This window comes from Myodes glareolus, chromosome 27 (assembly GCF_982192425.1).
Source record: "Myodes glareolus chromosome 27, mMyoGla1.1, whole genome shotgun sequence".
Taxonomy (NCBI): Eukaryota; Metazoa; Chordata; class Mammalia; order Rodentia; family Cricetidae; genus Myodes; species Myodes glareolus.
Window position 1 is genome coordinate 1,737,616 of NC_142052.1, and position 25,298 is coordinate 1,762,913.

The following is a 25,298-nucleotide window of genomic DNA, read 5'->3' on the forward strand; positions in this document are numbered from 1 at the left end:
CATGAGTAAGCAGAGTGCATAGATAAACTTTGAGTCCGTTCTGCGCTTAGTCTGTTCAAAAATACGGATGGAACGTGGTACCTTAAAAAATTGGTACTGGGACTGGAGAGGTGGCTCAGAGGTTAAGAGCGCTGTCTGCTCTTTCAGAGGTCATGAGTTCAGTTCCCAGCACCCGCATGGCAACACGGAACCATCTATAGTGATATCTGATGCCCTCTTCTGGAATGCAGGTATACATGTAGACAGAACACACGAATACATTAGTGATTGGCTTGTTAAAATTTCATACAAGGAGTTTTGTTTTCATGCTGTCCTGTGTAAAGTTCAAGAAGCTTGGCATGCCTGATTAACTTACATGTTCCTTTAATCCCTTTTATCAAACAGTATTGGCTTATCTAGTTAATGACATTGGTGGATGCTCAATATTGGGGGAATCATAATTAAGATAGTCATTATTTTTGGATTCTCCTTCTGATGGTCACTTAACAGATTTAATTATATAAACAAACAGTAAGTGAATAGTTTTTTTAATATTTATTTATTTATTATGCATACAGTATTCTGTCTCTCTGTGTGTGTGTGTGTGTGTGTGTCTGCAGGCCAGAAGAGGGCACCAGACCCCATTACAAATGGTTGTGAGCCCACATGTGGTTGCTGGGAATTGAACTCAGGACCTTTGGAAGAGCAGGCAATGCTCTTAACCTCTGAGCCATCTCTCCAGCTCCCTAAGTGAATAGTTTTAAGTGTAATTCGTACTTCATTAACGCCACTAAGGATGGTCCAGTGGTAACTAAGAAGTGTAAGGAGCTAGTGATTTAGCAGGGAAGCCCCACTGGCCCTGAGAAGAGGCTGCCTTAGAGCCTGCTGAATCCTGGCCCTTGAGAGCGGGGAGCATGGGGATCAAGTTCAGGACCATCTTCAGCTGTGTACAACGGGTTCTGGGCCAGCCTAGGCTGCTTGCATAAGATGGGGCAAGGGCTTCAGAGACAGTTTTCCTTTGAGAATCCGAGAAGGTGGACATGATGTGTCTCACTGACTGGCAAGTGGAAAAACAAGGAAATCCCAGCCGTGTGGAAATCCACAGGAAGAGAAATCCGGCTACGGGTCATTCTGTGGAAAAAGGATGCCGAGATAAGAATGAATGACTGAGGCGTGTTCAAGGATCCGAAGGGAGGGCGGCGGCGGTGGAACCCACATGTTGAGAAGATAAACATGTGTCAAGAGCGGAAGCCGAGATATGTTCAGAGACATTACAGTGTCTTCTAGATCCAAGAGATTTCCAGATTAAGACTTGTGTCTAAATGATCCCACAGCCTTCACTATTATCCCCACTGCCCTTTCTAGGTTCCTTTTAAACTGTAAGCATGAGCAAGGAACAACTTCCTAAGAGACTTTTAATTTCTATTGAGTCATGATCAGGCCCATTTAATTTCCTCCAGATGAGTCATGCTGAAAGCTAATCATTGCTGTTGCCTCTAGAGAGCGTACCGTAAGTGACCCATCAGGAACCTTATCCTAATTAGAGGTAAGTTTTACGCGCCATTGCACCGAGAATTGCCTTTGATTGGGGCTGCGCGTATGCAGTCACATCTCACCCAGTGGGCTGAAATTCTAGCATGAAAATGACAGCTAATGGAAAGGAAGTACAGCTGGTCACTTTTGCTCCAAGCGTGTCAGACTAGACACAACGAAATGTGTGCTCATACAGCTAGAGACTGTTCAACCACCTTCCAGTTGATAGCCTCGGATGCTTGTGTGGTATGTGTGTGTGTGTGTGTGTCCGTCTGTCTGTCTGTCTGTCTGTCTGTCTGTGTCATTCCCAAGCCTATAGCTCCAAAAACTCAAATAAGATAAAAGAGAAAGAGAGGAAGATAGGAGATACAGACTAAAATGAGATTTATTAGAAGTTGACGCTGCTGAAGTTTGTTTGAGTGGCCTGAACTAAGAGTGATTCCAATTAGTCATGTACCATAAACCATATCTCCCAACATTGTGTAGTAAGATTTTTTTCAGCACTTAGCTGTAACAAAGAGTTGTATCAAGAATGCAAGTCCTGTATCTTGTTTATTTTCATAAAAAGTTAACATCTGCTCAGATAAACTCCAGAGCTGCTGAGCGTTTAAACTTAACGTTTGAGTTGAATGCAAGAAAACTGCATTTTAATGTTTGGGCTTTGAACAGATCCTGTGAACAATATCCTTTCACACAAGCCTGATGAATATTCTCAACCCACCACAGCCTTCATTTGTGGAGATTCATTTACTTTATGAAAATACAATCACAGTAATTCTAGAAAACCAGAAGAAAATACAAATAATTGTGCTCGCCCAGTGGGCACCCTGAGCAGCCCTGTAGGAGTTTTATTAACCGCAGCTTGTGAGCAATCAACTTGACTTTCTGCTGTTCTCTCAAACAAACCGGAGTTGTCTTTGTTGTGAGACATCAGAGGAGACACTGTCAGTGGTAATGAGACCGGAAAAACACATTAACAATTTTTAAAAAGACATGAAAAAAAATGCTTACTGCTCATTAAATTGAAGCAACATGGACGCTCTCAAACTGCTCTCATTTTCCTAGTCAGTGAGTCAAAATAAAACTCTTTTTAATGACACTGTTTCTCTGTTCTGCTATGGAGGAAGACATTGTCTCAAATTGGATGCAAACTTGTTTGGCAGTGTTTTTCAGAAGCACTTGCTACAATATAGAAATTAGAGAGATGATATTGCAAACAATGTATCATTCCCCCCCACTCGCCAGTCCTTAACAGGAACAGTCATTTTTTTTCATGTAGCATCTTGGCAACGTGTTATCTTATTAAGTAAAAATTCTTTAAATGTATTTGAAAGCATGGCCTCTACCCTGTGATGACCTTGTTCCTCTCCGGGGAAATGTAGACATGGTTTGCACTGAAAGGCTGGTGTTAAATTAATGGTTGTTGGCTCTTCCCAGCTGTGTGTTCATTTAGTTCTCATTTCAGACCCGTGACTGTCCATGAGCGTGGGTTGTTGTTACCAAGGCGGTTCTCCAGGGAAAGCTTGGACAATCGCTTTTTCATTAGAACTATAGTTAATATGCTGTGAATCACTTAGCGGACGCCATTCTAAAGTCCTTTTTTTTTCCAGTAGGGAAAGAAATTGCTTCTGACTCTTGGCAGTGCTTTCCTTCTATTCATTAAATCTGTATCCGCTTTAGCCTTTTAAAATAATTTTGAAATATCTTATAAATGTAATGATATATATTATTTGGGGTTTTTTTTGATAAATAAATCTTCCCTGAAGACCAGAGGCAAAGCTAAAGACAGAAGAGGTCAGGCTGGGTGGCACACACCTTTAATCCCAGGATTTTGGAGACAGAGGCAGTGGGATCTCTGTGAGTTCAGGGCCACCCTGGGCTACACAAGAGCAATGCAAAAACAGATCCAGGTGGTGGTGGCTCACCTTTAATCCCAGTACAAAGGAGTCACACCCTGAATCCCAGTCCTAGAGGGAATATAAAATGAGAGGAGAGAGATGCTTAGTCTGCTTAGAATGCAGTCAGCCAGCCTTGGTAAAGGTAAGATGTCTCTAGTGGCTTCGCTATTTTGCTTTTCTGGGTTGAACCTCAATTTCTGTCCCTGGGTTTTTATTGTTCATGCTACATATAAATATTTTTTTAAAAAGTTTTCAGTTGAAATAGAATCACATCACATTTACTCTTCCCTATCTTCCTCCCAGGCCCTCCAGTTACCCTCTCTCAAACCCTTCTCGGAGCCCTGCTGAAGTTGATAACTTCTTTTTCTTTTATTATTATTGTTACTTACATATATTGAATGCATATATATGTATGTGTGTGTATACAAATATATAAATATAAGCTGCTGGGTCCGTTTTATTAAATATATATATTTAATAAAATAATTATATATTATATAATTTAATATAGTGTGTGTGTGTGTGTGTGTGCGTGTGTGTATGTGTGTGTGTGTGTGTGCGTGTGTGTGTGCGTGTGTGTGTGCGTGTGTGCGTGTGTGTGTGTGTGCGTGTGTGTGTGTATGTGTGTGTGTGTGTGCGTGTGTGTGTGCGTGTGTGTGTGTGCGTGTGTGTGTGCGTGTGTGCGTGTGTGCGTGTGTGTGTGTGTGTGTGTGCGTGTGTGTGTGTACGTGCAGCTTCAGGGCTGACTACTCTGCACTGAACAACCAGTAAAGGGGTTAAAGGGGGTTCGTGCCTGGAAAGGCTAACTCTCCTTCTCCCAGGAGTCACGGGTTACCTGGAGTTTTTGTTTAGGGGACCCCATGAAAATCCCCCCTACATTAGCATTTCCATTAATAATGCCATTGTTCTGGCCCTGCTTATGTAGACATTCCCAGGGGAGACGGTGTGTTTTGGCTCTGGCGATCTTTCCGTCCTCTCCTCTGTGACGTCTCCCGGGGTCACAGATACGGGAGCCATAGATGTATCTGTTGGAGCTGGGCTCCTCATGCGCTGTGGATTCTGCACTGTGTGTCCTTGTGGCTCTCTGGGATAGTCTCTGTTTTTATGGCAGCTTCTTTGGTGAGAGGTGTGTGCGCCACTTGCCTGTGGTGTGAGGATAAGATGTCAACTTTGAATGTAGTAAGGAATCATTCCGGTCTAGCAAAGTGATGGTTGTAGAATCTTTCCTAAAGTCCATGACAGCATTGCCCCAAAGCTGGCTAGGTTCCTAGTCCCTGGTACGATTTCCCTCCTGTTGAATGGGTGTTACGTCCAGCTAGACAGCTGTTGGTTGCCGCTGACGTTCGACTAGCACTTACTGCACATTTATGTCGCTCTTGCCATCTGGTCTGATCTGTTTCTGTGGTCCTTAGGTGTTGCAGCTGGGCAGAACAGTTTCCAACTTGAATAATGCTTTTCAGAAGCATGGGAGTCAGACCACTGGTCGGAACTCCCTCCCTGCCATCCCATTTCCCACTTCTTATCACCGGCTCCCTAGCACTCTCATCCTAAGAGGCCCTGACAACAGCACACCTGCAGGACAAAGATGGAGAAACTACTGTGATGGGTGATGATTAAAGCAAAGATTAGCCTGAGATAAGAAAATCTGTCCTTTGCAGATCATTAATGGCATTTAAAGAAAAGAAGATTTAATTAAAAGAATTAAGACTATGTGTGACTTATGGAAATGGTGAAAGAGACACCTACGTACTTCACAGGCATGAAAGATCCAAGTGCACTCAGTCTTCATTGTGACTAATGTTGTTTTATTTATTTCTAATTGAATCGTTCTTATTCTTTATATAAGCAAATCATGAGCTCTTGTTATGTTAGGTTCAGGATTTAGAAAGAGAAATTTTTAACATCTGATTTGAAAAGAATGAAAGACCAACAGGAAGGAATTAAGATTAAGGTAGGAATGGCAGAAGATACAGGGGGAAAGGGGTGGCGCTGTATGTTGGTTGATATGAGAGGAGACCCTTGGAAACTCAGCTTTTCCGTGAGCACCTGGTAGCACGGTCACCCCTGGAAACTAGAGATCTAAGATAAAAGGAACACCTGCAGCATGGGTAGGTGGCCCCGTTCAAAGGAACCAACAAGTAGCACGTGTGTTCAGGACATTCAAACCTTTGTTACCATCTCGTGAGAGAGCTCTATTAGTATGGACAATAAGACAATATTTGCTTGCATACTTATTGAAAGCAAGAACTACATGGGCAAAACTCCAGAGTTAAAGAGGATGCTAGCTACCTATCTGTCTCATAAATTGAATGAGGTCCATTTAGCAGGCCTAGGAGTGTGCATCTGTACACCAAGACACTTAGCATGTTGAGGTAGAAAATTTGCTTGGGGCCATGATTTCTGACAAAGCTGGGAAATGTCGTGAAACCTGATCTCAGAAGAAGAAAAGACACAAAAGACTAGAGAGAGGGTTCGGAGGTTAAGCGCACTTGCGGATCTTCCAAAAGACCCGGATTAGGTTCTCAGCACCCATGATGGTGACTCATCCCCTCGAGTTTCTGACATCCTTCTCTGGCCTCAATGGGAGCCTGCACACACGTGCACATACACACAGAGAGACGTGCACATCAGTAAAAGCAAAAATAAATGTTTTAATAAAAATAAGTAGGGCTGGGGATGTATAGCTCAGTGAAAGAACATTTGCCCAACATGAGTAAGACCCTGAGTTTAACCTCTAATACTACAATAAGTATTTTAACAGCACCTGCAATAGATAAATAAATAACAATGCCTTTGCCACGACTATTCACAGAGAGAAAACCAGTAATTTATTATATAATAATCAAGTACTACCTGCATAATGGAATAATAACTGAAATTTTTAGATATGTATGTGAGAGACTAACTTACTATTGAACCATTTCTAGCCTTTAAGAACGTTCTAGAAATAACAATGACTTGTAGCCTGGATAAACAGCAAGATTTTCCCGCTGACCTAGAGAACCACCAGCGGAGCTGCTGGTGCAAACTAGTCCTCATGGATCTGTAGGAAAGTCAGACCAGAGAGAGAGAGAGAGAGAGAGAGAGAGAGAGAGAGAGAGAGAGAGAGAGAAGAGAGAGCGCTCAGAAGCACTGGTTCATACATTTTTATAAATGACATCTACATCTCTTTTATTATCTTCATTATTTTTAAATGTGTTTACCGGAAGTTGAGTCTTTCCCCCATATAAATTTTCATTCATTTACTCCATTGTGTTTGTCTATATAAGACTAATCAAAGAGAGGGCTTGTCACTCATGTAGGATTGTGTTGTTGGTAAACATGGATAAAGGAGAGGTCAGAGGTCACATCGGGACTTAGCTGAGACTTTAAGCACCCCTAATTCCTTAGGTTATAAGAAAACTATTACTGAGAGTCCTTTGTGGAGTTGCCACAAGTAAAGGAATGACTTTGACTGTCCCTGCACCAGTATTCTCTGAACAGTGTGTGTGGCCGGACGCAGGTAGGGGAAAGAGAATGTCAGGGCTTTTTGGTATATTTCCTCCTCCGCTCTGTGCTGCGCCCTCACCCAGGGCAGGCAGACCAGCACAGTCCTGTCTGAAATGAAGCACGTGGACACGGTACGGAACTGGGAGTGTGCTGACGGGAAAGCAGCATTAAGGATTAAATGTGGGCCTGGGAAGTTGATGTCCACGTGAATTGGCTCTCGGATGCTGTGGCTGTAACTGTCAGAAGCTCCTGACAGCCAGAGGCTGGCGATAGTCCAGGGCAGAAACTGAAGGGGCTAGAAACAACCAAAGCTTCTTGATCACTTTCAGTCGTCAAAATGGCAGGGAAGTGCAGCAGCCCTGACAACTATTCTTCACACGCACACACGTACATACACTTTCTTACATGCACACACTATCACACATACACATGCACATACACTCACACTCATTCATACACACATATACACATTCACTCTCTACCCATACACATACTTACATGCACATACACACACTTACACACACTTTCTCTCATATACACTCACTCTCACACATACACACACACTTTCTGTCTGTCTGTCTGTCTCTGTCTCTCTCTCTCACACACACACACACAAACACACACACACAAATAAAGGATTCACTGAGGGTTAGAAGAAACTACCTGCCCTCGTCCATCAGACATCTCCTCTCTGGGAACATAACCTATCACCCAAGAGTGCCGCCTTCCTCTGCTACAGTTCACTCCAACTGCTGAACATTTCCTTCAGAAGATGCTGTGAGATGTGCAGGAAGGAAGGAAGGAAGGAAGGAAGGAAGGAAGGAAGGAAGGAAGGAAGGAAGGAAGGAAGGAAGGAAGGAAAGAAGGAAGTCTCACAGACTAAAAAATGACCAAGGACTTCGAAACCATTTTATGCCAGCTAGTCTGTAGCTTTGAAAATGCGTGAGATTATCTAGAAGCTGGGCGAGCTGCCCTTAGACCCCAGGAGACACAGGAGGGTGAGTGGCTGCAGATGGGACGTGGAACAACTAAGGGAAACAAGAAGGGCCCCTTCCTGTGACTCCAGTCTTCCCTACCTGTGTGTACCACAGCATCTGCTCTAAGTCCCTGGGACTTGGTCAGAAGAGAGTGTCATGTGACCATCGCCACTGTTGGCCTTTCTCTCTCCGGAGTCCTATCTCCCTTCTTCTGTCTTCTGTAATCTGAAGTTATCCTGTCCTTCTGGTGAAGGGGGTAATGCTAAATTTTGTGCTCAGCAGTTTTCAAAGAGAAGTCCTTCTCCCTAAAAGCTCATTAAACAGCAGCCAAGTAGCTCAGGCTATACTTCTTATTGTCCGGAATGTGTCTCTAGCTTAGCATAAGAGTCTATTCTTATGTCTAGCTTTAAGAACTGTAGAGAAATTTCCACGCTGAGAGAGAGAGAGAGCTTAGGAATGAAGAAACCATGGAATGGAAACTTCATTGACTTCCTCTTGGAATATAAAGACAAGAGAAGAAAAGCAGGTGCTTAGGACAAAATGTCTTTAAAAAGCCTGAAGCAGGTGCTAGGAACACTTGTACCCCAAAATAGCTTTAATTGTCAAAATAACCCTGAAATCTCAACTAGACAAACAAGGAAGGGGAGTTAGCCACTGAGAAACCCGCAGACTTCGCGCATGGCCCACTGAATGTGACAAAATGCACTTTGTAAAGCTCTTCCAGGTTTGCTCTAATGAAATCAGCTTTTTAAAATGTCAAAAATAAATATAATATTCAGAAATATCCTGCTTAGATAACAAGCCTGGCTGAGAAACTGGTTGAGAGACTGTAGTGAAGAAGCCAGAAGTATTAACAAACCAGTCCATTGTATGAATGTGGCATCTTAAGCCAACGTGTTTAACACTCGGTGATGTAAGCCACACACGCCACACCGCTGTTGGAGCCTTAAACATGGATAAACTGTGAACTTCTCAAGGAAAGGATGTGGTGACTAGAGCTAGGAGAGCAGGATCTTGGCAACCCATGGCCTTCCTAGAGACAGCGACAGAGGCACCGCGGTGGGAAGGGAAAGAAAGATGAAGATAGACAGGGCCGCCACTCACTGTAGCCCACAGAGCTGCTGCACACCACGGACCACAGAGAAGTGGCCCTCGGACACCGTGGACCACAGAGAAGTGACCCCCGCACACCACGGACCACAGAGGTGGCCCACACACACCATGGACCACAGAGAGGTGGCCCCTGCACACCACGGACCACGGACCACAGAGAAGTGGCCCTCGGACACCGTGGACCACAGAGAAGTGACCCCCGCACACCATGGACCACAGAGGTGGCCCACACACACCATGGACCACAGAGAGGTGGCCCCTGCATATCACGGACCACAGAGAGGTGACTGCCACAGACCACGGACCACAGAGATGTGACTATCACACACCATGGACCACAGAGAGGTGACTACCACAAACCACAGAAGTGGCCCCCGCACACCACAGACCACAGAGAGGTGGCCTCCGCACACCACGGATCACAGAGAGTTGACCCCTGCATATCAAGGACCACAGAGAGGTGGCTGTAATGCAAAAGTTGCCAGAATTACAAAAGAAATTTTAAATTTCCACATTTCAGTGTGGTTTTAATACCAATGCTTTCTTTTCAAAGTCGCACAAAAGAAGTGAGGCCCTAGATAAATAATATAAAGAGATAATGAACAGGCAAAGTTTTTGAAAATTATATTCTACAAGTAAAAAATGCTGTGCTCTTTCAAGTGGGCATTGGGCATTTGCTGGTTATGAGCTGGGATCAGAGTCAGTTTCAACAGACACCAGTAATATATGACACCAGAAGCGAGGGCCATAGGGTCAAATGTTCTGAAGCTTAAAATATTTACACATGTGTTTAGAAGAGGAAAAAAAAGAAAGGTTTTACTTTGTTTGTAAGTTAAAATTTGTAATATCAAGCTGGCATACTTGGCATAGAGTACATCCTCAATGCGTGGAGAACGCTTTCAAATCAACAAGGGAAAGGTGTACTCTATTTCTGAGCCATGGAAAATAAACAAAAACTACCGTGGCCACACACAGAAGCAGATATCTTTTTAATGTCCTTCATAATCAAAACCGTAGTTCGACAGCAGACGTAAAGTGGCTGGGAAGAAAGCGACTGTCCACCCCATGATGGCACAGTCGGCACCAGCCTTTACTGATGGAGGACAGCCTGGTGGTGGGAATTGGTTTAGTGAGCAGTTTTAATCCTAGGAATTTATCCCAGGGACTATGGACAAGTGCACAAAGGCCCACACAAATGCATATTATATAAGCATCGGTTATAATGGTGAGAGATGGAACAACTTCACCAATATTCCATACTTAGATACCAGCTGCCTTCACTGGCAGTTGCAATGCTTTGCCATGTATGTGTCTGTGTGTGCATTACGTGTGTGTGTGTGTTAATCTAAGGCAAAAATTTCTGGAAATATGTATGTCAAGATATAAACAGTGGCCACCTCCCCACCGCAGAATTGCAGCCACTAAAACAACATGGGTGCATCTGCTTTGTGATATAATAACGTATAGTGAACATTATTCCAACAGCTGAATTTAAATGTGACCTTCAATCCTACAATATCCACAATGTTATCTGTCAAATCAAGTAAGTATCTCTTTGCTGATTGTAAGATTAGAGACAAAAGGATGGGTGGTCCCAAGATTCATTCACTTACATCTCCTGCAATGGACTGGAGTATCCAACAAGAATAAAAAATAAAAAGGAAGGAAGGAAGGAAGGAAGGAAGGAAGGAAGGAAGGAAGGAAGGAAGAAAGAAAGAAAGAAAGAGTGGTGTTCGGTGTTCTGTCATTTCTCTGCAGGGGGAAAAAGCAGAATATTGTCTATGTTTCTAAAAAATAGAAATAATGCTGCCATCTTCCGCCATGATATAGTAATGGGAGTTCAGCCATATTGACTTCCTAAGCAAAAATGTTGTCCAAAGTGACTCATTCCCTGGGTGACTCAGAACCCAGCATAGATTTACTTCTCCCTTTCTTTGACTGAAGACATCTACATTTCAGATGCAGAAGTCTCTCTTACCCCCAGAGATGAAAAACACACTCTGAAAAGAAGCAAAATGGTCACCAAAACCTTGTCTGAGTTGATTACTAATTTAGATAACTGTAGTTTTGTAAAAAACCTTCCTGTTCCCCCCATTTCCACACCAACATAGCATGGTGGGAAGTCTTTGACTGGACAGGCTTCCTATTGTACGTCTGCCAGCTTCTTATCGGCTGTGTAGCTCTGGGTCAACTCAGCCTCTCTGTTCTTCCAAGCTCAGGTTCCATATGGTCCTGACTGAAAGGTCAAATGAGATCATCTAGCTCTTAGGAACCCAAAGCATCACACGTAGGTTGGTTTTGTGAGATTCTAGCACAGTTCTGCACCTTAGGGGCTGCTTGGGTGAGTGAGGCTTCTTCCTCCCCTGTGGAAAAGGCTTCCAATCTGATCCTGAAGACAGGTCACCTGCTATCCCCAAGAGGCAAGGTGGGCAGAGGCAGAGGAGCTCCACCACAAAGCGCTGACCTGCGGCGATTCAGTTACGTTAGGGCGTTATCCATTTGACAGTTGTTACAGAGCACCTGAAAGTCCTCCTGGGTGTGGGGGTGCAAAGAGGTAGCCCTGTCCAGTGGAGAGAGACATCCCCAGTCTCTCATTAAGTCTTGTAAGTAGATACAGTCACTTGTGAAAGACTGTTTATTTTGAGATGCATTTGCAATATCATGAATGACCCCAGCCCCCTGATTTCCAGGGTACTCTGTCCCCAGAATTTCTCCTAATTTACATTTCAGTGCTTGCAACAGAAGCAGTTAAGTTCATTTTGCGTTTATGAACAAATCTTGTCTTTAACATGCAGCAAAGAGAAGTTCTGTAAATGGGAGAACTCAACCCATCAAATTCTCTTCTTCTCAAACCCTGGAGGAATAATAACACCGGAGGGGACGGGCGGCAGACGATGTACCCTGGCTTATGCTGATCTTGCAGGAGGCAGAAACGGTCACATGACTAAGAATGGGCTAGCGTTTAAAGTGTGGCTATCTGTCCTCTTCTCCTGTTTTGTTTCCAGTTAGGGACGGGTATCATTCAGTGAAGTAGGCGGGTGCATAGGCTAGAAATGCATTCGGTTCTAAGTTAGAACCAAAATAAGACTGACTGTCACATAAACAAAAGTCAAGGCACTGATTTGACCTTTACGACAAGCAGTCTTGGGGTAGACAACCCAGGCTGGGGAGACCGTACAGCGACCCAGGCTGCTGGAGTCGGGTACTCTCTACCTCTGTGTGGTACATCTCAGCAGGAAGGACTCCATCCACGGGTCTCCACCAGATGAAAACTGCCAGGCTAGAAAGGAAGTCGGCAGGAGCACGGGAAGGGTACGACAGTCAGTTCCGTCTCTGGAAGGGGTTGGGTAAGGGAAAACTCTGATCACTTCCACTTGCATATCTACTAGGTGAGGATGCCCTGGTGCACACAGTGTGACCATGGCTGCAAGGTGTGGGGTGGGAGTGGAGAAAGGAGACCGGCTGGCAGCTGCATCCGCCTGCCCACAAAGATCTGCCACAAACAGCTCAAGACACCTACTTAACAGCTGATAGACGTAGGTGTTAAGCAAAAATCTTGTTGTCAATGCTTATTTATATACTTTTTTAAATGTGTTTCTTTCTTGGTATCTTAGCAACTTTGAAACCTCTCTCAGGTGTGTTTTTACTCTCTGCCAAGTTCGTGTGGTTCCCTTTGTAACCGTGCAAAGGGGCGATACAGACAGCGCCTGTAAATCTCAGCGTCTCCGTCTGTGTCTGCATGAAATGAAGACGCTGCGCCTTCGCAGAAAGAAGTGTGGTGAAATGTTCTCAGACATGCTGGGGTCAGGAGAGGGGTGGAAATACGCGGCAGAAGTGAGGTTTCAGCGGCTGTCTCTTCTGGACCCTAGGCTCCTGTGTAGCATTGCATTTTCCTTTCTCTGAAAATGTCCAGGAGACAGGCTATCTTTTTAACACAAAACCAATTTAAATGAAGCCTCACTGGCTAACTAATAGCCTCCATTCTAAATGATAATATAAAAACAACCCTTAAAGCTAAAACAGCCCTTGATTTTCACAGAAGAAAAAAAATATTTAAAGTTGGAAAACCTTGACACCAACAAGACCGTGGGTGTGATACAGATAAGTTTATACCTTTGTGGCTCATTGCTGGTTTTGTTCTACGTCATTTATTTAACCAGTATTGCTAAAAAATTTAATCTAGCATTTTACACTTTCAGGATTACGTGTTGTAATCCTGTAAAGAACTCATGATTTTTCTTATTTTTAACATCACAATATCACAATATAATAGCTGAAAGTCCATGGTTTATAAAATGGCTGTAAGAAACTTTATTTCGAATTGCAATGCTTCCTTCAATCTCAGAATAATTGAAATGCAGGGACTTTGGTGCCCCGCAATGCTGACTTCTCATCGAGGCTTTACCAGTTAGTACCATTTCCCATTCACCCTACTTCCCAGCTTTCCCCACTACACAGCATCACCGTAAGCGTGAATCTAAGGAAGAGTAATCTAAGGAAGATTCATGTAAGCGTGAATCTAAGGAAGAGAACGTGGGCATTGCGCACCGCCTTCTTGTCCTAGGACTTGGCTGAGACTCGACAAATGATAAACACCATTATAAAAGATGAGCAAGTCATTGCCTTTTCTGCTTCTGAGCTCCATTTGCAAGGCCAGCAATCGTGACCATGAATTCTACTGGACATTCTGCTGAACTGGAGATTGAGCCTTTTCTTTTCTCTTTTCATACTCATTGGCCAAGTGAAAAGTTTTAGTTTAAAACTGAGAAACAGTAATTTTTCATTGCTGGATAAGGTTTTTATTTTATAGCCTTGATTCTAAGTCGGTTGCAAACTTACAGATGAACAATAGTTCATTTAATAGTTCATATTAAATAATGCCTTTGGAGAAGATGGATACACACTCATGTGTGCAGGTGTAGAGTCGAGACAGAACAATCCACCTTAATTTCAGAGACAAGGTCTCTCTGAGATCTGGGTCCACTGATTAGGCTGGGATGGCTAGCTAATGAATCTGAGACCTGCCCGTCCCCACCTCCGCAGCAATACCACCACAGCTGCTTCGTCCGTAGGTCCTGAAGATCACACTTAGCTCCTCAAGCTTCTGTAGCAAGCACTTTGCTTTAGTGATCACCCCAGCCCCCCATTTTAAATAACATTTTCATCTCTAGTAGGACCAAGCCAAGGTAGTTACTCCGTGTTTCTTGGATTCCACAAAAGATCATTAATGAAGTATATCAAATGAATCAAGTATGTCACAGAATTGTACATTAATTCCATTGGACACATTAGCTATGTCTGTCACAGCTTGAGAGGACTGTGGAATGGTACTGGGCCTGCTTCAGAATGGAAGATACCAGTGTGCCGCTGGGTAAATCTGAGTGCAGTTGACACACGGTAACATACATTGACTCCTGTAACTAAAGTGCAAAGGTATCCAGAGTTAAATCCTGACAGATTACAAAACCCTTGAGTTTTTTTTTCTAAAAATGGCAATGCTTTTGTTTGCTTGAGAATCAAGATGAGAATTTAACTGACTTTGAACACAAACATTAAAAATGTGTACAGCATTTTCAATATTGAATTCATGAGCATGAAAAATATTTTGAAAATAAACAAAAAGTTAGTAAGTTGTCAAATTTTCCACCACAACAAACATTCTGGTCCATGTTTTTCTGTGGTGTTTTGTGGATGGTATTGAAACTTAATCATAATACAAATTTTAATATATTTGTATTATCTTTATCAATATATAAAATATAGGGTATTCTGTCAGGTTACGTAAGCTTTCCTATTTCCCTCTAATTTGGTTCTGAGATTACTACCAACTACTAATAAAAATAATCATTTAATATTCACTACGTTTTTCTAAAATTATATTTGCATTTAGAATTATTTCATTTGGGTAGATTCCAGCTGCCAAAATTAATGAAAATATATAAGTTCTCAATTTCAGATACACCTGACAACCCGTCCATGTTAGCATTTTTAAAGGTCTTCTTTGTTTCAGATGGATTTGTTAGACTGACTGAAATCTGTTCTCCAGCTTGACAAAGTTAAATAAATCAAACGAAACTGCCTGGACACGCAGAATGACACCTCAGTCCTTCTCTGATACATCCGTCTGTGGAAGTGTCTGATTCCCACCTTGTTTCCTTCAGTTTTACAGGAGATTCTAAACTGGCGTCAAGCATGCGCTATGTGGAAACACAGTCAATGCAGATCGGAGCCTCCTACATGATTCAGTTTAGCCTGGTGATGGGGTGTGGCCAGAAATACACCGCTGACATTGACAACCAGGTGAAGCTGGAGTTCTCAGCCAACCATGGCCTTACGTGGCACCTGGTCCAAGAAGTACGTATGCTTTCTCTGACCCTTGCAATGGCTACCTTCTTCCTTAATCAGTATTATACAACCTAAAATTGACATCAAGTTAGAACCAACACAAAGAGACACCCTCCCCCAGAAGTATCAGATTCCAAAGAGCAATTGCAAATAAAAGAAGTAAGTGTAGTCAAGACTGGATACTCTTGGATACTGTATCAAGTCTTATTTCTCCAGCTCCCTTTCTCTGAAAGCATGGCTTTTCCTCCCCTATGGCATGATTTGAGCTCTCCTTTTCCCAACCAGGGGTTGTCTAGATAAGGAATGAGTTGGCTTCTGACCTTAGAAACAAACGCATAAGAACTATAATCTAAATTTTGCAATAAATCTACTTTGCATATGATGCATGCACACTCTGATAATCTGACATTTCCATAAATGCAAACATATAACACAAAGAATAAGTTTTATAAATGCTAATTATGTTAAGAGGTTGAAATTGATCTTCATTCCTATTTGTGGTGAGAGCTGAAAGATGTTTAATTCTATGATGACGTCTCAGTTGCAATTTCTTCCCAAATGTTTTTAATGTCGCAGAAGAAAAAAAAATGATAAATTTGGTCCCTAGTGCCAGTAGCTGAGATTGTGGCCTTAGCTGGCTCTGCAGTCTTTTTCTCTTGCTGTAGGACAGGAGAGATCTGCAGCAGATGATGGGAGGCTGAGTTTAACTTCTGCATCTCTTTCAGGAGTGCCTTCCCAGTATGCCAAGTTGCCAAGAATTTACATCTGCCAGTATTTACCATGCCAGTGAGTTCACACAGTGGAGGAGAGTCATTGTTCTTCTTCCCCAGAAAACCTGGTGAGCAACAACGCCCTAAACATGGCCGCTCCTTCCACTTTTATCCTGTTATCATAACTTGAGTATGAAGATAATCTCAGCAGATAGGAAGATTGCTTTCTCTCTGTTTGGAAACCTAATCTTGCTTATATACTCAGGTTTTTGGAAAATGGAGTTAATGAGAAATATGAGAATTTGTTTTTCCAGTGTTTCTGATCTCTCTTCTTACCCCCAGAATTCTGCTTTTGTGGAAACGCTCAATGAGCCTACTTCTTACCATTTGACCTTCAGTAGGAAATGACACAAGGGATCTAGAAACCCAGGTAGTTCGGATTGTGAGTTTATTTTCTCATTGCAAGGCCTAACTTTATATCAAAAGTTTAGCACACATTCTTTTTCTAGTCACATTTTTTTTTAGCAACAATAGAAACCATCCCTTGGGAAGAAAAAGCCTCAGTAAACAAGGAAGAAAGAACAATCGAGAAGAGGAAGAAAAAATTACAATAGATTTTTTGCAGTCTACATTTTTTTCATCTTAGTCTGGTCAGTCAAGACATTGCAATATCAGTGTCTATTTTTTCATTCAGTGCTATGGATAATATTTAAAGCCTTTTGTCAGCATAAGTTTGCCCAAAGGAAAAGTCTCAGACTGCAGATTAGGTCTGAATTCTCAATGTAACTCCATCAGTGATCAACCAGTCACATGATCCTTGCTATTACCACCCCCCTCTTCAGGGTAGACTCCTGTGGATGTATAGACTAATTAGTTTATCTTAGAGGTTCCTCACCCTGGACATCTAAGATTCTGATTTATGTGTAGAAGAAAAAGCGTAATCAAGACCAGCGTTGTATTTTCCTATTGAAGGTATACGCCTTCAATGCGCTTTTTATGAAGAGAAAATAACTAAACAAATCTTTCTCTGATTGTTTTCTATATAAAAGTTGGGCACTTCCCAAAGGCAATGGACAGGTGACAACCCAGAATTTGCTTTGTAACTTCTGGTGAAGGCTGAGTGACTGCACTGTGTGAGAACGACTCCTTGATTGTTTGTAGAGTACATCATTATGTCAGTTGGCATAAGAGGCTTGAAATTTGATTTCCACAGGTGTTTTTTAATGTCCCACTGTGAGCCATTTCCAAGATGCTCTATTGATGCTTTGTGTAATAAGTCGTTGGTTTCTTTAATATTCTACTCTTTTGTGTCTACTGCTGGGAATGTAATCAAGATTTTTATTTAATTTCAATAATATTCCAAGCATGTATTTCAATGAAAGCATATGTAAAACAACACCTCAAACAATTGAAACACTGATCACTCTGACTGCAAGCTCCTGAGGGCTTTCGGTCTGTGTTGCTGCATAATTAAATTTATTTCTTTCATTATTAAGAAAATCACCAAGTGATTTGACTCATTGGCATATGTGACTCGATTTTAAAATGCCTATCTTAAGATAATATTTTGTTGTGTGTTGTAGAAATTTTTTTATCCCTAGAAACATTCCAAGCTACCATTCCTTTTTAGTCTTTCCATGCATGAACGTTTTGGCTGTTTTGTGTCTTTATGCCATGTGTGCCTGGTGCCCTCAGAGGCCAGAAGGTGGCCTTAGGTCTCCTGGATCTGGAGTTACTGACAGTGGATTCTGGGAATCAAACCCAGGTTCTCTGGGAGAGCAACCAGTGCTCTTAACCATGGCCTCATACCAGCGGGTCTGATTCAGGACAGGTTACTCTTCATCAATGTTGAAGAGAAATGTCATGACTCTTAAACTCTGTACATTCATTAGAGTGCCTGGCCTATAGTAGGCTTATTAGTATATCTTCATGGAATGTTAGAAAGTTAAATAGAATTTTGATTCAAAGCACATCAATGTATTAAAAAGATGGCATACTGTAAGACACATATGTGAACATACGATATGAAAACAGAAGGAAACCTATTTGGGGTCAGGAAGGGATCTAGCAGGAAGCAGAAAGAGGGAAAGAGAAAGTGGTAGATGGAAAATATGAGCAAAATGCCATGATATATGTATATGAAACTTACTTTGTATGCCAACTAAAACTTTTGTAAATATATTACTCTCGAACAAAAGAAACTATTATTCTTGTTGCCATGTGCCTTTAAGCACATGTACTCTGTAATCAAATTCTGCTTTCCCAATTTCCTTTAGACTCCTTGGGAGGGGAAAGTGAAATGTTATTTTTAAAAACAAACATCCCAGTATAGTATTTATTCCCCTTGACTCATGGTTGATCTAAATATTATTTCTACATAAGAAAGTTTTATGCTGGTTATTGCCATTGTTTCTGAGAATATAATGATTAAAGTCTCTACCATAAGGATTAAATTTATTTAGTCTACACAGCATCCTTGATAATTTTTTTATAATGCCTATTTCAAGGTTTTTGCAAAAAGCATTCTACGGGGGAAAGAGGGAGTTTGGCTTGAAGCAGTGTTATTTTTCTGACCAAATCATTGTTCTGCTGATTTGATTCAAACATGTATGCAAGTATAAATTAAATACATGAAAGCAAGCATGGTCCTTGCAATATCCTAGGTATGTTAACTTTGGAAAAGGTGTTCGATTGGATAACTGTCAAGTGGAAATGGCTCCTGGATACACCTGCTCAGAGAAATTACACTATATACGAACTGAACATTTGCTACCCAATGAAAATTAATTTCATTTTTATGAGGGATATTTACATAAGAACAGGGCCTAATGAGACCCAAACAGCTGTCAGTTGCGGACTTCATAAGCAAATCAACACCTAATGACTGCGTGAGTTTCTGAATAATTGGGCAAATGTAATTACGGGAACTCTAAAGGTGGAAAATACAATTTAGCTAGCCTTCATTTACCTTGATTCTTCAGTTACATAATAAGCATAGAGAAATGAGTGGCTGCCAGTATGCTTTGGTCATGAAGTTTATGGGAGGAGGGGGGATTGCCTCAAGTTCTGTTGCTTTTAGAAATCCATGGAGTTTGAAGTTTGAATTTTAAATTCAAGTCAGTGTTATTGTGTGACCTCTTCAGGGATGGATGGATGGATGGATGAATGGGTAGGTGGATGGATGGTTGGGCAGGTGGATGGATATATGGATGGATGGATGGATGGATGGATGGATGGATGGATGGATGGATGGATGGATAGGTGGATGGATGGGTGAGTGGGTGGATGGATTGACGGATGGATGGATGGATGGATGGATGGATGGATGGATGGATGGATGGATGAATGGATGAGTGGATAGGTGGATGGATGGATGGATGGATGGATGGATGGATGGATGGATGGATGGATGGGTGAGTGGGTGGGTGGGTGGATGGGTGGGTGGATGGGTGGATGGGTGGATGGATGGACAGAAAGACAGACAGACAGACCAATGGTAGAATGGATTGACATATGAAGTATTTGTGTTGAGGACAGCATTGAGCAGCGGTGCACCTGTGAGTCACTGTGATCACGCCTCATCTTCCCTACCTCTTCAGAGTCAAGGGATTCTAAAAATCAATTTGTCCAAACCTTTTTCTGAGAAGTGAGGAACTAAAAGCCTCTGACAGTTTGGATTTCTCACTGAAGCTCACATTTCTGCTGGGCTGCAGAGCTGGAGTCAAAGGAGTCTATTCCCTGACTCCCGTGTTTTTTTGTTTTGTTTTGTTTTGTTTGAGCGCTTAATTTATTCTGTACTGTGCTTATCTCTGAAAGACCATGACGAGTCAGTTGGGACTCTAGACACAACTCATATTATATCAGTTTAAAAAGAATAGAGCATCTCTCCTCTTTGTGATGATAGTGTCCATGAGTTTTGTTTGGTTCAATTCTATAGGGTACTATGCTTATCTTAGCATGCTATTGCTGTAATAAGACACCTGGCCACAGCAACTCTTATCAAAGAAAGCATTTAACTGGGGCTTGCTTACAGTTACAGAGGTTTAGCCCATTATCATCATGGTGGGGAACATGGCAGCATTCAGTTCAGGCAGGCACGGTGTTGGGAGTAGCTGAGAGTTCTACTTCTGGATCCACAGCAGCAGGAAGAAAGAGGCTATGGGCCAAGCGTGGGCTTTTGAAACCTCAAAGCTCATCCCCAGTGACACAAGGCCACGCTTCCTACTTCCTCTCAAGTCGTACCACTCCCCGACGGCCAAGCTTTCAAATATGTGGGAGCCATTCTTACTCAAGTCACCGCAGTACTGGAAAGGAATCTACACTCGTTGTAGGTTTTTCTAAAAGACAGTTTGTAATGGAACTATGAAAATCAGGATGGCTGTTAAATTAGAAACATAAACCTACTATCATAGAGGTGTCTCTGACTTATGTCCCATGATAAGTACTGATATGCAAATAAACCCCAGTCTACTGGAGGCCGTCAGTAAACCCTGGAGTTACCCGACGACATATGAAAACACAAAGTATTCGCAACAGACCACTGACAAAATACACAAATAAAAGCTTTGTCTGAATTTTAGCAGTCTGTTGTGTACTTGTGGTGTAATTAATATGTGGAATTGGGGCAGATTAGTATGGATCATTCAGAGGAAAAGCAAATGTGTTTGTAGTGTGCTAGGGGATGCTCTAATCAGCAGAGCTCAGACTCACAAGGATTCTACGTAATTCTGTGTTGCTACCGCTGCTGCTGATGTGGTTGTTTTAGCACCTCGAGTAAAAAGAACACAGATCTCTGAAAATTCCTACAGGTGAAATTTTCTCTGTAGTTTCCAAAAAATGTTTTCAAGTAATCATTGATCCTGAGCCTTTTTTATACGACTTTCCAAATATCTTCTTTAGACTCTGATGCCAATAAACTAAGACCCCCAAGTGTTTGTGTTTAACTTTTCATCTCTATTTAAGGTCAACTGGCCCATGAAACTCAAGCAAGTTTGTGCTTCAGAAATAAGCACACCTTCATGTGCAGATCTTCTTGCTAGATATAACTTTTCAGCGTGTCTTCTCAACCCCAAAATTGTACTCTAAAGGTTTTGTTTTCTATTCTGAACCAAACCAAAGTCTTCCGATAAGACTGGTGTGCCTGTTCTGAGAAATTGTATTACTTGGGGTAAAATATTTCATATTCTCACCTGTGAGAGACATGTTTTATTTAGTGGGTAGCTTTTACTTTTGAATGTTATTTCTTTGTTTCTAGAATCAAATTTTGAGTAACAGCAGAAAGTCTGGCCCGCTATTTTCCTTTAAAATGCTTCAACTAAATTAAGATTAAAGCATGATATAGGCAGGCTCCTTTTCAACTTTCTTTCATGACAGAATTGCTAAATTGTAAAATAATTGAGTAGAAATTAAGCTAAAGAGATATTGGGATCCTAAGTAGAAGTTCTGAAGGGTGTGTTTTCAGAAAGGTGCTGAACTCTGGTCTTCTTAGGGAGAAACGCCACAGTTGAGCTGATATTGTCTGCTTTGTTCCTAGGTCCAGCGCCACCCGCTTCCGCTGGAGTCAGAGCTACTACACAGCCCAGGATGAGTGGGCTTTAGACAGCATTTACATTGGGCAGCAGTGCCCCAACATGTGCAACGGGCATGGCTCATGCGACCACGGCGTGTGCAGGTATGTGCTCCTGAGAGCATAACCCATCCTGAGTTTGTGCCTGTGGGTTCTTCCCAGAGGTTACTGCAAAGAATCAGACATAACAAAAGAGCCAAAAGAAAGTGAGTCTCCCTTCTGCTCTTATTTTTCATGTAAAAGAACTGTTACATGAATGCAAAGCCATATATCATATATATTCTAAACCTCTAAATCTAAACTTAAGAGCAGGCCTCCTGGGTTAACCTGAAAGCCTGGCTGTTAGTTTCCACCCACCCCTCATCATCCTCAATTAGTCAAACATTCTGCTACACTCTCTGCTACGCTGCTTCGCTTGAAGCTCAAGGTTGTGCAAATGGGAAGAAAGTGACCACACTTGAATCCTAAAAGACCCCCAAATGTGTGATTTAATCAGAGCTATAAAACATCACAAGAGTGGCCTGTTAGTTGAATAAATGAACCTACGTATATGATATCTTTAAAGTCGTGGGGAAATCCCAGCCTCTCTTGCACAAACATAAGCTCATGTGTCTTTCATTACTTCTAATCTTAAATCCCACAATTTTAACATAATACCTGTAACTAAACATGCTACCCATTTTGAAGTACGTGAAAAACGGAAGATAGTACCATATCATATGTCCATTGATGCTGCAGAAAGATCTGGCGTAAGGATGAGACCCAGGGGAACATGGTATGTGGGACAAGGAGGAGAGTATTGTGTCGCTAATGACTTGGCGATTTTCACTGTTCTCATAGGTGTGACCAGGGATACCAAGGGACCGAGTGCCTCCCAGAGGCTGCTCTTCCTTCCACAATTATGTCAGATTTTGAGAACCCAAACGGTTGGGAGTCTGACTGGCAGGAAGTTATTGGTGGAGAAATTGTAAAGCCCGAGCAAGGCTGTGGGGTCATTTCTTCTGGATCGTCTCTCTACTTCAGCAAGGTATGCCCAGAAGTCAGAATGAGCCATCATCAAGGCAGTGGCTGGTTTGACAGGAGACTTGTTCACAGGCGTGCTGAACTCCACAGGTACAAACAGGGAATGGTTTTATTATTCTTCATGCCCTTCATCGGGCTTAGCCATGTGCCGGTCCTATTGTGACATCAGGAAACCCATCTTATTATTGATATGAATTACTACAAATACAGATTAAGCCAGCTTAGAGTTCCTAGTACTCTTGTTCTTTTCTGTGCAGTGCTGGGACGGAACAGACAAACTCTGACATGGTGGGCAAGCATCCTGCCACTAAGTGACATCCCAAATCCCTTCACCCACCAACGCTCTTGCACTTCAGTTAAACCCCATTGCTTTCCTGTGCCCCAGTGCTGTGCGGGCTTCTGTCTTGAAGGCTGTTGACTAAAGCAGGCTTTTAATCTGTCGTCGCTCCGCCCTTTGAGACTCTGTGAGAAGACACGCCTAGGATGAGAGACAGACAGGGCTGGCTGGAGGAGCCTAGAGGTTAGAGAAGCTAGTCTCCGTGTTTGATTCAGCCTGATGCTACCACTTCCTAGCTGCGTGTCTGTGGGCGTATCACTTCGTCCTCTTTCCGCTCACCTCCTCATCCACAAAGGGGGCAATGAGAGAGTCCTCTTCGGTAGAGTTCTTACGTGGATGGAGTTAGTGAGGGCTGACCCTGGAGCAGAGTCTAGGGATTGTGTTTATTGGATTTGTCAAACTGTGAATCTCAGGACTCTGGTTGGAGGAGGTAGGAGTGTTGAGAGAAAGGGAGTGGATACAGAGCCATTCCTGAAGGGAGGGGGCTGACTGTTGAACAACCGTAGCTCAAGGGCTAGTCTATCTTAGTTTGGTGACTACTGGTAGACTCTACTGGTGTAGAATGCTTCATCAATCTTGTTCTTGAAGCGTTCAGCTTTCCTGGTTGTAGCACCCAGTTAGGCATGCACATTGGTAAATGTCAACAAGGGACTCAGATGCCAGGCACTGGCGGAACTGCAACAACTAATTCTCCTTGAGCACCCCAATCCACGTTGATTTGCTGAGAATGAGAGGGGAGCCCCCTTCCTCTCCTCCTACGCTGTCGTCCAGGCAGACCGTCTTCTGCACCCTGCTCTGGTTCATCTCCAGTGAAAACAGAAAAGACAAAGAGCAGGCGCCAACCTGAGTGACATGTCTAGCCCTAAGCATGGGCAATTGTCTTCAGGATGGGAAGTGCTTAACACCGTCTCTTTATAGAAGGATTACAGTCACCAATTCCGGTACAATTAGAAATGTCTCACCTCATTTACATCCTATAGCAAGTAGACAGGTGTGGATGATAAACCACGGGGCTCATACAGCGTAGACTTTGGCAGAAATCCAAGAAAAATTAATTCGTGCAAGTGCAAAAATAGGTTCAAGTTTTGTTTTGATGTAGGTGTGAAGCAAAGAATCTACAAGGAAACAAGACAGGGAAGGATGGAAGTCGGGATGGATCTACTCCACATGTCCTGGCTGTTGACGCTGAAAATCTACCATCATGATCTTTACAGATGGTAGTCAATGACCAGTGCACAGCAGAAACATGGCTCTGCAGATGGGAGCTGTGCTCGCTGTCAGCACCAGCTGTAAATTAAGATTATATATATTTCACTGGTGAATGTGTGTCTATGCAGACACGGAAATTTCATACATAAAGTGTCCTGGGTGAAAGATCCATATTTCATCCCCTTAACTCAAAATTGTCTTTTCTACAGTCAGACTGTCTGGGTACGCTTCGTTCCAGAGATCGTGTGGAGGTCGCCTTGTGGAGTTATTTCTCTGGATTTCAGTATTCCTGTCTGTAGGTGCTGGGCGCAGTGAGGAAGTTAGTGCAGGTGAAGAAGAGTCATATGGGGAACAATAAGCATTAGTCATCACTGTTATTTTTTATGAGAGGAAATTATAAAATGGTACCATTGAATTTCCCCCCACATACACCCTTCCACTCAAAAATCATCATTTCAAAGGTACGAATGCTCCCTTCATCTCTCGGTACAGCTTTCCCCTCTGGGCTTCTGTAAAAATATCTCAGAACCTTTCTTTTCCCTATTTTTCTCTAGTAGCATCTATCTGTTTAGAATTCTAAGTGGAAATTTTTATCAACTAAAAGAGGAGAAAATTGTATCCATGCAATCAAAATAAGGGAAACTTTGGAGGACCTGACCTCAGGAATAGCAATTATTCAGCTACTCACAGACTGTTTTCCTATTCCTATGTCAGGTTGACTATCGCCATGAGAGTAGAATCATCACTTATCTCCAAAGGGAAAGCAGGGAGGGTTTCTGGTTGGCTCCTCGGTGTCCCGGGAGGAGTGGTGTAGAGATCCCTGCCTGCAGTAACCAGGCTGTGTGCTCGCTAGCATAGGAGAGACATGAAACACATAACTGAACATTCCCCACAGTAGAGCATTTTGAAATGATGAGCAGGCAGCAAAGGAAGAGTTCTAAGTCACGTGCCCACCTCCCTTAGTTGATGTCTCTAAAATCCCTCCATCCTCTGCTTCTCCAGCCACCGCATCCGAGCTGCTCTCTGACCCACCTCCCTCACTCACATCTCTGGTATTTGCTTTCCAACTGGGAAACTCCCACAGCTGAATGTTGTGTTTGGTTCCTGCCTTTACTCTGA

The 25,298-nt window shown here is 42.6% G+C and overlaps 1 protein-coding gene across 2 annotated transcripts in view; it reads left to right on the top strand.

Annotated features, from left to right (window-relative positions):
* Reln (reelin) overlaps window positions 1-25,298 on the top strand; it is a 433,437-nt gene that overhangs the window by 300,959 nt on the left and 107,180 nt on the right. For both annotated transcript variants that reach the window (XM_087902405.1, XM_087902404.1), the window contains exons 21-24: window positions 15,151-15,343; window positions 16,060-16,172; window positions 21,578-21,715; window positions 22,451-22,637. In XM_087902405.1, the coding sequence (XP_087758531.1) occupies window positions 15,151-15,343; window positions 16,060-16,172; window positions 21,578-21,715; window positions 22,451-22,637 (631 nt within the window). The remainder of the gene's footprint in view (window positions 1-15,150; window positions 15,344-16,059; window positions 16,173-21,577; window positions 21,716-22,450; window positions 22,638-25,298) is intronic.